Here is a 15,750-nt window from a genome sequence, read left to right on the forward strand (position 1 = left end):
TCTTACAGCTTCCTTTATAGGATGGAATCGTCTGCAGGTGACACCTTCATTTTTGTTCCTGTTTTTTTAAATGTTGCCCAATTCTTTATTCTTAATAATCTTGAGATATAATTTATATCCCCAAAACTTCACCCCTTCGAGTGTGCAATTCACTGACTTCTAGTGAATCTATAGAGTTGTGCCAACAGCACCACTAATTCCAGAACATCTTCATCCTCTCCAGAAGAATCCGCATTTGCAGTATCAGTCACTCCCTACCTCCCCTCCCCCAGCCCAGGCCACCGCTCATCTGCTCTCCGTCTCTATGGATTTGCCCGTTCCGGACGTTTCATATAAATAGAACCACATAGTATGTGGGCTATTGGGTCTGGCTTCTCTCATTCAGCACGTGTTCAAGGTTCATCCACCTTGTAGCCTGTGTCAGTGCTTCCTTCCTTTTACGGCTGAGTTATAAGGCTGCTGTGTTGGTGGACCCCATTTTGTAGGCTGTTCCCAGTCTCCGGCTATCGTGAAAAGTGCCGCTATGAATGTTCGTGTGCACATTTACGTGTGGACATACGGTTTCAATTCTCCTGGGTGTACACCTCAGAGCAGAGCTCTGGGCCAGATGCCAACTGTCACCGGCGTTCTTGAACAGCTATTCTACTAAAGACCCGATTCCGTGTAGAGCGTTTTTCCCTCAACGCCTCTGCTTCTGATGTTCCCTCCCCCCATGAGGGTGGTCCGTCCTTCCTCTCTGGCTGCTTCTGGATTATGCCTGTCTTCGACGTTCTGCGTGTGTCCAGGCATGGCTTCCTCTGTATTTCTACGTGAGATCTGTTCTGCTTCCCCAGTCCTTTACGTGTCATCTTCCTTCTATTCTCTCCTTCTGGGATTCCAGACACACGTTAATTAGACCGTCAATATGGCATGCTCCTTCGGACACGACTTTCTCTAAGGAGCCCCCAGAGCTGGGACTTTCTGGGGCTGGAAGAGGCCATGCCATTCAACAGCGCAGCTTACTTGTGGGAGCGCCCCAATTCTGAAGGCTCACGCTGCCTCGAGGGACACGGCGCCTGGAGACACTCCATCGTGCAGCCCCCTGCACCCCAGGCCCCATCACGGGACTGCCAGGACAGCCACGCCCCTTCCTCTGGAAGGGCCCACACAGCTACATCAGGGCCGCCACAGGCCCAGGGGCCATCTCCTAAGAGGAAACAACATGACGGTTGCTGTGGTCATAAATACATTTTATTCCATTAGAAATGCACAATCACAGTGCTGACAACATCCCCCTAGAAAAGTAGGTAAGCAACGTTTCCATCAAAATTGTTAGTCTTCTTTTGCAAATACCTATTCTCATTACGCTGAACAGAGCACACAGCAAAAGGCTTCTGCTACTCCACTTTTTTTTCAATTTTGTTTTTTGTTATAAACACCATAGCAAATTAAAAAAGCTGTTTGAACAGAGAAAAATATCGTAGTTCTTGATTTCCCGCGTGTACTTAACGCAACCGCGCTGTGCTTCCTGCTCCTTCCCCGGACACGGCGGGGTGATCGAAAGAAACAGGGTCTTCGGGCGGGGGCTGCAGGGGCTACCGTCGTCTTTATTTACCGGCGCGCTCTTCCCGAGGATGAGGCACTCGGATGCACTCGGGCAGAACGTGTGCGGGCCCCCTCCCGTGCGAAGCCGAGGGACGGGTGCGTGTGAACGGTGCGGGTGACGGCGACCAGCGCTGAGCGGTGGCTCTGGCCCGGGCCCTGTCTGTCCGGTGGCCGTCCCCTCACTGGATCTGGATGGCCCCATGCTCCAGCTGCATCTCGGACTGCAGGGTGGGCTGCAGGGCGTCGGCCGCCTGCAAGAGGGGAGAGGGGGCTTTCTATCAAAGGGCCCAGTGTGCGCGTCCAGGCCGCTCCCTGGTCACGGACACCAGCGGTTTTCAGGCACAGAGTAAACACACACCCGAGCTGGAGGGTGGGGCTGGGGGCCCGAGTGTCGCCCCTGCTCTGGGAGACGATGCTCCCGGCAGCTGTGACAGATCCAGGGCCATGGTCCGTCTCTGCGGGGCCCTGTCTTGGCCCCTGCTCACCCCCACCTACCCACCGCCTCCCACACGTGCCCCTCAGCTCCCGCCACCAGCACTGCGTTCCCATTCCCACTGGGCGTGCACTCCAAGTGGTCAGCATAGTCACAGTTTTAAAGTAGTTTAAAGGAAAAAAACACAGTCTTGGAATAAGTCACTGACCAGCCATCTCAGCCACCAAGAATGGGCTCCCAGATGGAGATCACTTGGGGGGTGTTTCAGACTCCCCTAAGCCGCTGGTCAAAGGCAACATCAGACTCTCAGAGGTGGGCTCCGCGGCTCCCCTGAGGACCTGTAGCAGGAGGGGCCCGGGGCGGTGGTGGTGGGGGGGTGGCACGGTGCGTGGAGGAGGAGGTGGAGAAAGCCACACAGCGGAGGCAGAGCCACACAGCGGAGGCAGAGTCCCAGGCGGGGCCAGCGCTCCGCCTACGACTGCAGCTCAAGGGGCCGTTTGCGGAGGCAACACGGCATTTTCGTAGCGGGGGGGTGGGGTGGGGTGGTGGGAGCGGTTCCCCACCCATCTGAGGACTCAGCACAGGCCTCCTCCGCGCCGTCCCGAGGCCACGAGAGGGGCTGGGCTGGGCTGGAGGGACGACACAGACATGGACCTTCTGGAAAAGGGAATGGACTGGCGCGCGCTGGCAGCTGCAGGGGGGGCGCTCCAGCCCTGCCACAGGCTGCGGGGGCCCCTCCCCTTGAAGATCTGGAAGAGGCGGCTCTGAGCCCAGGCACCCGGGATGGTGGGGCAAGGGCAGGGGGTGGGGCTGGGCTGGGCACTCGGGAGGCCCACACTCTGATGGGAAGCCCTGCCCTTCCCCCTCGTCCTCAATACGCGGCAGGAGACCGGGGCCCCAGGCAGGAGCGGAACACAGCGCGGCGGCGCCAGCACAGACGGGGCGCCCTCTCCCCGGCCCGTGGCTGCTCCAGGGAACGGGCCCACCCCTCACGCAGCCGCGGGGGCTCGCGGGGCTCGGGGGCCTCGGGAGCCAGACCCGTCCTTCCCCAGGCACCAGGTGAGGAGTACAACCCCGTTCTGAGCAGCAAACTCTGGAAGGAAACCCACAGGAGGGCGGGAGGCCTCCTGCTAATGAAGAGACCATCGGGAGACCCGTCCCCATGCATGAGGCGGGCGGGGGCCCAGGGAGGAGGCTGGGCCCTGGGGACCGAGCCCTTCTGCGGGGAAGACACCCCGGGAAGTGCACATGTCCCCCTCCGATCTACTGCTCTGTGTCCTACGTAGTCCCCAAGACCTGCAGGGTGTGACTGGAGACCAAGACACTGGCGGGAAGTCAGGCGCTGGGAGCTCAGTGGACATGGCTCCCCTCGACAGTGACACCCACACGAAGACCACAGACCTGGGCCAGGAAGACCCGCCACATGACACGCACCCCAGATTCAAGGCACACATTCTGAGTACCCCCGTGCGTGTGAAGCAGCAATGACATGGGCGTCAGACCCGCCCAGCTCGGACGGAGCCCCGGGGTCCTTCTTTAGGGCAGATGTCCCTCGCACCACATCAATAAGCTCGTCCACACCCCCACCCCAAGTTCTGTGGGCTCTCTGTCGGCCTCATGCCCTCTCGGTCACTCTCCAGAGTGGCACATGCCTCTCTGATCACCGCTGCACAAAAGCACAAGTGTCCAGGCCGCGGCTGCTGCCCACGTGGCACAGTGGACAGGTCTGGGGAGAGCAGGGGGCTGCGCCTTCTCCAGGACACACGTTCCAAAACTCTGGGCCAGGTGGGGACTTGTTGTGAACCAGGGTTAAGTCCCCGCAGGACCGCTGATCACCCAGCCAGACACCTGGTCACCAGGGCCACCTTGGGCCACCTGCCTGGCCCTGCTGAGCCACGTTCCTCAGCAACTACCAGCGGGGACAGGACACGACACCTAGCACGGCGAAGAGCGGAGGCCGGGAGGGGAGGGGGACCGCGTGGAAACTCGGGGCTTTAATTCTAAGCGTCAAGGCCGACGGCATGATACGCGCACCTCATCAGTGCTGGGCAGAGGAGGGGGTCCAGGGAGGAGGCAGAGAGGGGCCAACAGGCTGAGGTCACAGCGATGAGAGCCCCCCGCCCAGAGGCGCTCAGCAGTGAGTCAGTGAGTCAAGCCCACAGCCCGAGGTTTGAGGGCACCGTGTCACCCTGGCCCCAGCAGCCTGAGCTGCTCCAAGGGCACCCTCTCCGGACCGTGCCCTGACAGACCTTGATCACACTGCCCCCAAACAGGCTCAGGCACGAGCACGGGGGCCCATGCCTGGCTCCCCCATACCCAGGGGAGGCCACAGTGGTCGCCTGACCAAGCACACTCACTGGGGCCGAAGGTGCGAACGCTTCGAACATCTCGAGCAGCAGCCCCCACGCCGACCTGACGGCTCAGAAACTGTCCAGATGGAGCCCAAGCGCTGCTTTTCTGGGGCTCCCGGGAGAGCGCCAACCGCGAGCAGCGCGGGAAGAGGACCGCAGCCCAGCGCGGCACAGCTCGGCCCACCAGAGGCTGCCACGGGGGAAAAGGGCAGAGGCCACAGGCAAGGGTTGCAAACTGACTGCCCGTGGCCAGCAGGCGCGCAGACCCTGGGCCGGCCCTGCCCCAGCCCGAGGAACGAAGAGGTCTCAGGTACACTTAATTTGGCCTCTAAATTTATAGGTAAACATTTGCATGAGACAAGAGTATCTCAAGAAATGGTTTAAGGCTGGTATCTGGGCCAAGAAGTAACCTCTCACCTTTACACTTTCAGGCACTTACAAGACACGGAGTCCCAAGCGAGCGCCTACGTCCACACCATGCACCTCTCATGGATCACTTACCTTCCTCGCGGGAGAAGGCCCAAGGCAGAAATGCCCAAGCGTGTTCACTACCTGCAGGAGGCCCGGGCCCCGTCCACTTCCCAAAGGGAGGACCCACCTGGGCTGCAGCGGTGTGGTCGGTCACCGGTGCCAGCTGCACGTACTGGACCTGGATGTCGCTGCCCTGGAGCGGCGAGCCGTCCACCCCTGTGGCAGCAGGGTCCGAAGAAGCCACGGCTATCAGCTGGGCCCCCTGCAGCACCTGCAGACACAGAGCAGAACCGCGTCAGCACAGCCGGCGCCGGGGGAGGCCGCCCCGTCCTACCTGGACCGCGGGGCGGGGCACCTGCTGACAAGGGTGTGGCGTGTGGGTGTGCCGTGTGGACGTGCACGGCGGGACCAGGCCGCTCCACTGCATCTGCAAGTCGCCTCCCTCAAACATCCAAGTGCTGGACACAGAGAGGGGCGTTTAGGCCCTACAGGAAAAAATACCCAAAGAGTGAACTGAACGCAGGGACGTGGCCAAGTGCGGGTCTGAGATGGAACAGGAGCTAGAGCACCTGGAGACCTTCCCAGAGTCACCGCTTTCTCAGGTTCATGGAAAGGGGAGCCTGAGGGCAGCCAGGAGGACAGGCAGACGGCGGCAGGGCCTCGACCCTGGGGCAAGCAAGACACATTCACTCGAGCGTCGGGGAGGAGCGGCCCCCAGACAGTGGGCCACTGATCGAGTCTGAGAAACAAGCAGAAATGTGCATGTCAGTCACAAGACCCCAGGCTCCAGAGGGAGTCGAGAAGGGCTCTGGGTGTGAAGAGGAGACACAAGCTGGAGGGTGAGGCCCAGATCCCAGGGGAGGATCCGACTTGCCTCCAAGGAGACAAATCACGGATCATGGACCCCCGTCCTGCACACCAGGAACCCCACTTGGACTGTGCCTGGAGGGAGGGACAGATGAGGCCCCCGTGACGGGCTCTGGGTGATGCCATCACTCACGAGCGCCCACACCAGGCCCACCGCGCCCTCCAATAGGCAGGCAGGCGGACTGGTGCCTCGAGGCCCCACAGGGAGGATGGCGAGCGGCCGGGGGGCTCCGAGGCTCTGCATTCACGGGGGTGAGCTGCCATGAGCCGTGGGGCTTTGACTTGGGGCTGCACTCCCACCCCCTCAAATTACATGCCCACGGCACCACCTCCTGGGGGCGCTCGTCAGCTGCCCTCGGCGGGGCAGCCGTAGTCACACTTCCTGACCAGCCCACGGCCTCCCACACGGGGTCAGAGCTGAGGATGCTGAAAATACAGTCTGCGGTTTCAAACGTGATTCTAGTTTTTGATGAGCTAAAGTTCTATTTCTTTAATAATGAATCCATCAGTGGAAAAAAACAGGAAAATTCGATTTTCAGGATAAAAGACGGAAGTCCTAACTGGTTTTCCTCTTGTGTCTTCAGAAGCCATCTGCAAACACAGTTTCACACCTCGCAGCGGCCAGCTCTGCTGGGCAGAGTGACGGCCAGAGACGGGTATGTCCCAATCCCGGGCCCCGGGCCGTGTGCCCTGACAGCAAGGGCACTTTACAGACGGGACTGAGCCGGGGATCAAGGTGGGGACAGCGTCCTGAAGCATCTGGTGGCCCCGTGTCACACAGGCGGCTCAGAAAGCAGAGAATCTTCCCACATAACAAAGCGCGGACACCACGCTGATCTGGAAGATGGAGCAGGGGCCACCAGCCAAGGAATGCAGCACCTCTGTCTCCCCGGGATTCTCCAGAGGGAACCAGCCCTGTGACCCCTAAGCTTCAGCCAGCAAGGCCCATGCGGGACTCATGGCCTCCAGACTGTGAGAGGACACACTTGTGCATACTCCACCACGTGTGGTCACGTGTCCCCGCAGCCACAGCCCACGCAGACGGCCACGCTCATCTCCTTGGCTTCCTCCTTCCGGGCGGGAACCGGCTTCTAGGTCCCCAAAGAGCTGACCTGACAACAACGGCTCTCTGTAAAACACCACTCTGTCCTGTATTAACTGTTTGTACTAATGAGTTCACAAGAGGTTTTTAAAAATTGGAGAAAACTGACGTCCCCTCTATTATTCATTTTCTCTTCCCCAGAACTTATCCACCACCAGATCATTCGTGGTCAGAAGTAAGACACGGGCCTGCCCAGTTCTGCAGCTCTGCCACCCCGTCGCCAGGGAGCAGCCACGCCCTGGACCCCGTGGGGACGAGCAGCCTTGGGCAGCAGCCGGTGTGGCCCCAGCAGGGCAGAGGGCAGCGGGGCTCAGGGGCCACCCACACTCAAAGCCCAGCGCCCCCTCCCCAGGAGGCCAGGAGCGCCTCCGCTGGGGTTCAGTCACCCTCGTGGCTTTTTACGGAAGCACAGCATGTCCCAGGAGGGCCTCCGGCCCACACACTCCCAGCAGGGACAGGAAGTCAAAGGGTCCAAGCTGGGAAGCCAGCAGGACCTGAAGACAGGGGGACGGGAAGCTGAGTCTAGCCATTTTCCCACAAAGAGCAAAAAGTCAAAAGCCCACCCCAAATCACACAGCCACAACACGTTTCCTTACTCTGAGCAAACCGAACAGACGGGCCTGTTCCGACTCTTACAAGCTACGTGTCAGGACGAGGGCCCCTGGGGGTGACCTCCACGGGGGCGGCTCTGCCAGCTGGGCCGGCAGTCCCCCACCCCAGGCGCGCCCACTCCCCACTGGCCCGCGCCCCAGCCTCCTGCTCAGCCGTCCAGCCTGCTGGACCACCGCCCACTCTCCACCGCTGGCCTCCCCTCCCCTGAGGACGGGGCCGGCGGCGGGGACCAGGGACTCCCGCGCCCTCGGGCCCCTCTGAGCCCTGGCTGCCTCGGTCACCGTGCACCTGACTCCAGACTCAGCCATCCCACGCAACGGGAACATGAGCTCCATGATGACACGGGTGGGAGGGGTCTCTTCTGTTCACTGCCAGATCCCCAGCGTCCAGCAGTGTACCTAACGCTCAGTAACTATTTCTGAAATAAGTGAAGATCACGCTGATGTTGATGAGGAAAGAGGACGAGGAACAGGAGGGGAGTGGAGCGGAGCTGGTCCCGTAGCGCAACATTCAGAAGCGTGTCCGCATGCCCTTCGCCCTGGCTCTCTTGTGGTCCGCTCTGCCCCAAGCCTGGTAGTTCTGGGGGAACTTAAGAGACTCAAACGAAAAGCTTTCAGAAGAAAACAGGAGGAAGGAGGGGTTAAGCGTTAAGGAGAGACCTTGTCAGCTGGAGGATACGGGCTGTTTAGGATGCCTTTCTCGCCAAGAGTGACAGCTCTGGAGCCGTGAGCCGGGGAGAGGCAGGAAGAAACACACAAGCCAGGCTCACGGCCCGCCTGCTCCGTCCACCCACCTGGGGCCTCGGGACCAGACGCAAGGCCAAGCCCCTGGCACCCTGTGAAGAGACGCATGCACATCCCCAGCCGGGCCCTGGAAAGGCAAGGTCAGTCTAGGGCATCTGGATCCCCAGGCTGGTCCTGCATCAAAGCCGGACACCGAGAACCCAAGGAGCGGGTACGCACATGTGTTCTGCAACCTCAAAGCACCAGCCGAAGGCCGGCCCGGCACAGCACGGAGGGCTCAGGCAGTCATCCGCTCATGGTGGGCGGGGAGGGGGGGGCGCGGGGCAGGGCGCAGACACGTTACACTGCGAGATTACAGCGAGTAGCTGACGGAGGTAGACGGAACTTACCGGCGAGTCTGAACGTACGAAACGGACGTTGGCTTTTTCTCCGAGTCTGAATCTAGCCATGTAAACCATCTCGAGTTAACTAAGATGTCTCTAATGACCGAACCCCAGCGAGCGGCTGGCCTTCGCCGGACACTCCCCAGCAGCCGCTGCCCACGCGCGCGGAGACCCCACGCTGCCCCCTCAGTTAAGGACCTCCTGCGTGCGAGGCACCGTGGGCAGGACGCGACCCCCAGGAGCCGAGATTCTGGAACAATCCCCGGGCTGTGAAGGGAAGTGACTGCTTCTCAGGACGAGCAGAGGAGAACTGGCTGGCGTCCAGATACTCAGCTGGGGGGACCTGGGCCCGTTAGAAGGGGGACAGGAATGCCCGGGGCCGGCAAGGGAGAGAGCCGGGGGAGGTGCCGGAGGAGAGCGCCACTGAGGGCTGAGGCCGGGGACACAAGCTGTGAGGCGGTAACCAGTGCTCCCCCGTGCCAACCCCACCCCCGCCTGCAGGTCCTGGACTCGACTACACATGTTAACTATTACAACGTCGTCACAGTTTTGTCACTGTTGTACACGGTGAATTTAAAGTCAAATCTAAGACTATCTTTTGAGGAAACTTACGAAATCATGGAACTTCTTTCCGAGCTCTGCCTGCCCTCTGGTTTTGGGGATGAGCCACCCCTCCCTACAAATGGAAGGTGTGCTGCGGTACCTACGAGTGATCTTCTTCCTCTCCGCATTCTCAGTAAAGTGACTTTTCACGTGATCTGCACAGCTGATTAAATCTTAAGAATTACAGTGTCAGAAACCCCGGAATCTAAACATGCAGCGTTTATAATAAGGAAGGTAGGCCCATTACCAGCTTGGCGGGTAAATGAAACATAGAAGAATATTCTCAACAGGGAATTCTTTCAAAATGCCATGCCCTTTAAACGTTTCCACCCTGGTTTGGTCTTGATAAGCGATTCAGGAATGGGTTGAACACCTAGCGCTGAGCGAGCACGAGCACGGACAGGAGGGAAAGACCTTCCGGGCCTTTCGATATCACCCCCACCCTCCAGGCGCCGCCCTCCCCCGCTCCCCCCAGAAAAGTGCAGGGAGGGGGTCTGCTCTTCAGGTGGGGCGGCAAGGACAGCCAAGGGGGACAAGCGTCTCCATGGAAAACGGGGCTCCGACTCCAGTGGGCAGGAAGGGGCCCGCTTCTCACGTGGCACTCGCACGAGGGCACCGCCAGGCTGGGAGAGGCTGGCGGTGACACGGCCTCCAGGGCTGCTCCACCCACCAAAGCCGCCTCGCTCATCCGCGGTTTCAGTTACCCGCGGTCAACCGCGTCTGAAAATATTAAATGGGAAATTCCAGAAATAAACAAGTCCTAAGGTTTGGCTCGCGCGCTGTTCTGAGCACTGTGATGAAATCCCGTCCTGACCTTTGTCCTGCGTGTCCCGCCCGTGAGCCACTTAGCAGCATCTAGCTTATCGGCTCCACTGTCTTGGGATCACAGGGCTTGTGCTCAAGACACCCTTCTGTTACTTCGCAATGGCCCCGAAGCACAAGAACAGTGATTCTGGCCATCTGGATGTTCTCTTACTGTGCCTAATTTGTAGAATAAACTTCATCATAGATGTGTACGTACAGGAAAACCCTAGTACAGGTCTGGTGTCACCCGTGGTTTCAGGCGTCCTCTGGGGGTCCTGGAACACATCCCCCGCAGACAAGGAGGCACGACTGCGGCGCCTTCCTGCAGCCTTGGGAAGGCACCACCGGGGCCTCGCCTGGCTTCCCTCCACAGCGGCACACGGGCCCCGGGGGCCTCCGCACTCGGGTGGGAGGGTCACACGGGCCCCCGCTGTGGGCCCCTGCGCCAGGCGCCTGTCCCGGGTGACCGGCGGGTACCCGGATGGGACAAACAGCTTGCTCGGTGAAGCCGTCCTGGACACGGACCCAGAGCAAAGCCCTGTTGGGCTTTGGTGGACGGGGAGAGCGGCCCCCACGAGGAGGCCCGGCTGCCCTATCCGCCTCCAACTCCGGCTTAAGAATATGTCTTCTCAAAACCGGACGAAGCTTGGATGCGAGAACGGCCGTGAGAAGGAGTCAGAAGGCCGGCTCTGCAGTGCCCCGCCCGCCCCCCCACCGGCCCCCGCTGCTCAGGGCAGGAGCGACCCCCCCAGCACCCAGAGCTGGGGCATCGCAGGGCAGCCAGCAGCACAGCCGGCAGGGACAACCCCACAAAGGACAACCCGAAGGGCCTCTCCCGAGGGGGGGCAGGAGCAGACGCTCTGGGGGCAGGACGCTTCTCCTGAGGGGAAAACGAGCGAGCGAAGCCAGGACAAATAAAAAGAGCTCCGCGGGCCAACCTCACGGGCGCCCTCGGCGGGGCCACCGCGCAGCTCTTGACACACACAGTCAGGCTGACCTGGATCTTAGCCGGTGACAAGGACTCCCGCTGCGCAGAGCAGCAGGACCCCTGCGGCACCCGAGGCCGCTGGACGCCCGCCGGGGGCCTCGCTCTGGCGGGGGGACGGGGGCGGCCCCAGAACGAGCACAGAGTCAGCTTGCGGCCAGAGGTCCTGCCGGACAGCGAGGGCCTGGCTCACCTGGCTCCCCCTTCTCCCGACCACGAGCCGCGGCACCTTCCTGCTTCCTGCTCGTTTCTGTCTGCAGCCTTTTCCCAACAGGCGGTGGGGGGCAGAAACAACTATCTAACTGGAAGCAGCGAGCTCCCAGGACAGTAGCCAGAAGCAGCGCCTCCGGGCTTCCCAGGGCAGCTGCCCGCGGCTGGACCGGGCGAGGGAGCCGGCGGGGCCGCGCTGCCTCGGAGAGACACGCATGCGCGGACGCGGGTGCAGCCCGCGCCACCTGGCCGGCCTCGGTCACAGGCTTCCCTGGCATGTTTCTGAAGCAGAGCCCATTATTTTCAGACCAAAGAAAAATGGCACAGTGTCCGAATCTGAAGCAGCCGACTAAGGGAATCCTGGATCTACAAGCGCTGTTTCTCTGGAGTGCACACATCTGGTTTTTCTCTATATTCTGCCAGTTCTGAAACGCTGTCTGATACCCAACTGAGATAATGCAAAACTGGTGCAAAGCCTAAAATAAATGCAAGGAGCCCAAGGACTTTCCAGTAATACTTAGAAACAAAACTCTCAATCCAACCAAGAATCCACCCAGACACACACACACACACACACACAAAACACCAAGCAAAAAACCCTCATGCACCCACAAGACAGGCATTGAGCACAGCTTAATTAAGTGTGTGGCCAGGAGAAGGACGAGACCCTCACACCTGAGGCCTCCGGGAGAAGCCAAGGTCACTGACCTGTGTCTGCATTTCCGCTTGAACCCAGCTGGTTACGGTAATGCACCCAACCAGTGGACTTTTCCAAACCTGGATGTTAATTCAAAGAGCAGCTTCCCCCACGACAGAAAGATGAGGAGGTGAGAGGAAGATGCCGCAAGCCGCCAACCGGCCAGGAGACCCCGCGACACAAAATCTATTTTGTACATTTGTACAGCAAACGCCAGAAACAACCAACCATTCTTAAGCCTCTAAACCCAGGGACAGGAATGCTAATCTGCTTCCTTGGATCCCACTTGGAGTTCCTGCCCACGAGGGGGACGGCCAGACACAAGCACAACTGGCAAGGAACCCCAGAACACAACAGAACCGGACCGAACAGCGCTCCCCAGGTGTTCCTGGAGCCCTCAGCGCGAGGCCTGGCCTGCAGACTCCTCACAGGACTCAGGGCTCCAGCCAATGGATGCAACGTTTTAGAAAAGCATGCTACGGCCAGGCCAGCAAGCTGGCGCTTCCAGAGCTGACAGGCCAGCAGTCAGGAGCCAGATTTACAGCTCGGGGCGGTGGCTCCCGTCAACACAAGCGGCTTCTGCCCTCTGCTCTGTTCCTCCTTCCAGCATCGGGCATGAGCCTCAGTCACAATCCGGAAGAAAGGAAAACAAAGCCTAAAAATATGATAAAGCAAAAGCGGAAGTCTGGAGATGCGTGGTCTTCAGCTCATCATTCCAGAGAGGGCGGCGCTCCTGGGAACAGATCTTAGCCATGTGTCTTTAAGACTTCCAGTCGAGTGAGGTGGGGGTGAGGGGGAGTGGAATAACTCAGCCAGAGTCAAATCCAGGGCCTCCACTTGCCCGTGGGCTCCAGGCCTCTGGCTTCTAGAAGGGTCAGGTGGGGGTGGGTAGGGAGCGGGTAAGACAGCACTGGAAGAACAAAAAAGGTGTTAATTATGCATGTAAGTGACCTGTCCTGTCCCGGGGAAGGAAGAGGGTGCCCAGCCATCACCCTCACGGCGGCAAGGAGCTGAAACGCCAAAACGTGGACACAGACGCTGCAGCTGCCGCGACCAAGAAGCAGAGCGCAGGCCGGGGTCGGGCTCAGGCCGGCCTCCCTCCCTGCTCCCCACCCCCGACTGTGTGCTCGACTCCCACTGTTTCTTTATTTAATTTGGAAAACTCACCCTACAGAACCACAAAAATTATCGTCGTGTTCACTGTGATGGGATGAAAGAAAGAACTTCCAAAAAGAGATGACGCAATTTTCCTACTGAGCTCCAGTCAGCAGGGAGCATTTAACAAAGGACCCACCATGCAAAAGGCCGCTGGGACCCAACTCCACCCCGGGGCCGTGTCCTCCCCAGGAGCCTGCCCGCCTGAGGCTACGTCTCAGAACAGTCCATGCTGATGTGAGGCACATGAGATTACTGTGTGGTCAAGAAGGTATATGGGACCAAACAGCCCAAATCCCCTTTCTGCATCCACAGCAGAGCTGCCACAGGTCCCAAATCCTTCCTGGGAACAGACAGGGTGCTCTGGACTGAGTGTCGAAGCCCTGATTCCCTGAGTGATGGGGCGCGGGTGCGGAGGTGGGGCCTTCAGGAGGTATTAGGGTTGGATGAGGCCACGAGTGTGAGGCCCCTACGAGGGGTCAGTGCCCTTCTAGGAGGGGGAGAGACACAGGACCCCGCCCACAGGCACACCAAGGAAACCATGTGGGGACATAACCAGCAAGAGGGTCCTCGCCAGAACCCGACCGCAAGGCACCGTGGTGTCGGGCTTCCGGCCTCCAGAACCATGGGGCACACATCTGCCATTTCTGCCCCGTCCATGGTACCCGATTACAGCCGCCCAACCCAGACAGGGGGAGACAGGAGACAAACATCCCGGCCCCTCCCTGCGCCCTGCAGAGGGGAGCTTGGGGCTGCGCTCTGAGGCAGGTGTGCCATCCGCAAACATGCCCAGGCTCACAAAGAGAAGCTCCGTTCGTGTGTGACAAGTGCTCGTCTACACCGCACGCCGTGCTCAAGGGTCAACTGACGGACACCAGGAGTCAGAAACGGTGCAAACGTTTAACTTCGGGTGTAAAGAATGCCTTCCAACTTCCTCTAAGTGAAAAGACACCTGAAAGCAACCCTCCACGCTCAGCCAATAGGAGCCTGCCTCGGGGGAGGGCACGTCCACACTTCACTTTACAGTGCATTCCGCAGCGTAGCCAGTAGCCAGCGCGGGGCTGTGTTGATGACGCTGTCCCGCGTGCACTGGAAACGAGACACCACCACCACGTGTGACCGCTAACGAGAGGGGGCTGGATGGCTGGACGGCGGGGAGTCTCACAGATCCCGCCCCACAGCTGCGGGCCCCAGCTGCACCCCCGGAGAGGAAGCACCCAGCCACTGGGCTCCCTCCGCCACGCTCCCTCACTGGGTAAGCCCAGGGAAGCCAGTGGACGAGGGGGCCTGGGGAGGACGGAGCCAGGAGAGCCCAGCTCCCACAAGAGAGCGGCCGACACCAGGGATATGTGTCTGCACCTGCCCGGCCGCACACGGGGGAAAGAGGGCATTGAGGGCTGCCGGCGTCAGGGTCACATGACCGCCAGGGCCAGTGGGTTTGCGTGGGAGCAGCAGGACAGGCCGGGGTCCTGGGGCCTCAGCCCAAGAGCTGCAGTGCTGGGCACTGGGCACAGATGGCCTCTTGTCTGTTATCGTGAGTGGCCAGGGAGGAAGCTGAGACTCAGAGGGTAACTTACGTGCCCAGGACCACGAGCCAGAAAGAAAACCACCAAACAGAAGAGGCTCTGAAGGCGGCTGTTCCGACTCCCTCCAGGCTGCCCCAGTACAGCGCGAGGCCAGATCCGGTCACGTGGGACGGGGGCGCGTTAGAAAGAGTCAAAGAAGGGCCACACAGCAAATCAGACAAGAAGAAACCTCAAAAGCGTCATTTGACTTTAGAAATCAATTCCCTGTAAAATATAAGGAAGAGCCGCACTCTCCACCTCTCCCCATCAGCCTCCGTGATGAAAAGGCTTTGAGCCCTTCGTCCCATCTCCTTGCCAAACACCTGCCCATCTGGCATCATCCGCCTGGGGGGATCCATCTTCCGGCTCTGGGGGCTCCGGGGAGCTCAACTCAGGTGCCGGGGGAGCGCCGCCCTAAATGGAAGATAATTCTCTCAAAAAGACCCACCTGGCAGTTACATCACAAAGACCTACTTTTAAGGAGCCCCGCTTTCCCTCCTGTTCACCGTGCCCGGTTTACCGGAGTGCCCCCCGTCCCCTCAGAGCCTGGTCTAGACAGCTGACGGCCGCGGCCGCGCGTGTGGCCTGGGAGGCACCTGTCTCCCCCTCCGCGCCCGCCCTCGCTAGGTAAAGCATCTGCTAGCAGGCGGGGCGGCTGTCACTGGGCTGGTGGCCCACGCCGCCCCCTTTCTAGAGGGCTCCGCTCCAAAGTTGGCCATCCACACCAATGTGCATCTTTCGCCGCAGGAAGGCCACCATCAGAGTCTGGGCCGACCTTCACCGGTCAGCACGGGGGGCGTGTCTACAGAGCAAGGGGACAACATGGGAACGTTACGTGGGCACGGGGCTGAAAGCAGCAGCTCAGCGGGCAGCTCTGAAGCCGGGTTGGGGCCACCCGAGGAGCTGTCTGCTCGTTTTACTTTGGCGTCAGCAAGAAACATTGCCCGGATTCTTGAAATCAGTGACTGTATTTGCCTACACACGAAAATAATTCTAGATTCGTTTTCTACCCTGAATGCCTGTCACGCTCAGCGAGCCTATCGGTTCAAGGGTCCTTCAGTCCCTCCCTCCCTCTTCCTCTCTCACACGCCTGACAGGGGTGCCAGGTGCTACCCTCTCTCTCCAGTCCAAGCCCAGTGGCACGTCACACGGATTTCATTTCATTAGGGGGTCGTAAGTCCTCAG

General features: G+C 60.0%; 1 protein-coding gene across 9 annotated transcripts in view; it reads right to left on the bottom strand.

The window, feature by feature from the left end:
• Positions 1–1,212: 1,212 nt before the first annotated feature.
• The window catches only part of BANP (BTG3 associated nuclear protein), a 103,529-nt gene continuing 88,991 nt past the window's right edge, over positions 1,213–15,750 (bottom strand). For all 9 annotated transcript variants that reach the window (XM_082368724.1, XM_082368723.1, XM_082368722.1 and 6 more), the window contains 2 exons: positions 4,967–5,110; positions 1,213–1,835 (listed from right to left, as the gene is read on the bottom strand). In XM_082368724.1, the coding sequence (XP_082224850.1) occupies positions 1,764–1,835; positions 4,967–5,110 (216 nt within the window). In that variant the 3' untranslated portion in view covers positions 1,213–1,763. The remainder of the gene's footprint in view (positions 1,836–4,966; positions 5,111–15,750) is intronic.

The sequence above is a fragment of the Balaenoptera borealis genome (assembly GCF_965194805.1).
Source record: "Balaenoptera borealis genome assembly, chromosome: 19".
Taxonomy (NCBI): Eukaryota; Metazoa; Chordata; class Mammalia; order Artiodactyla; family Balaenopteridae; genus Balaenoptera; species Balaenoptera borealis.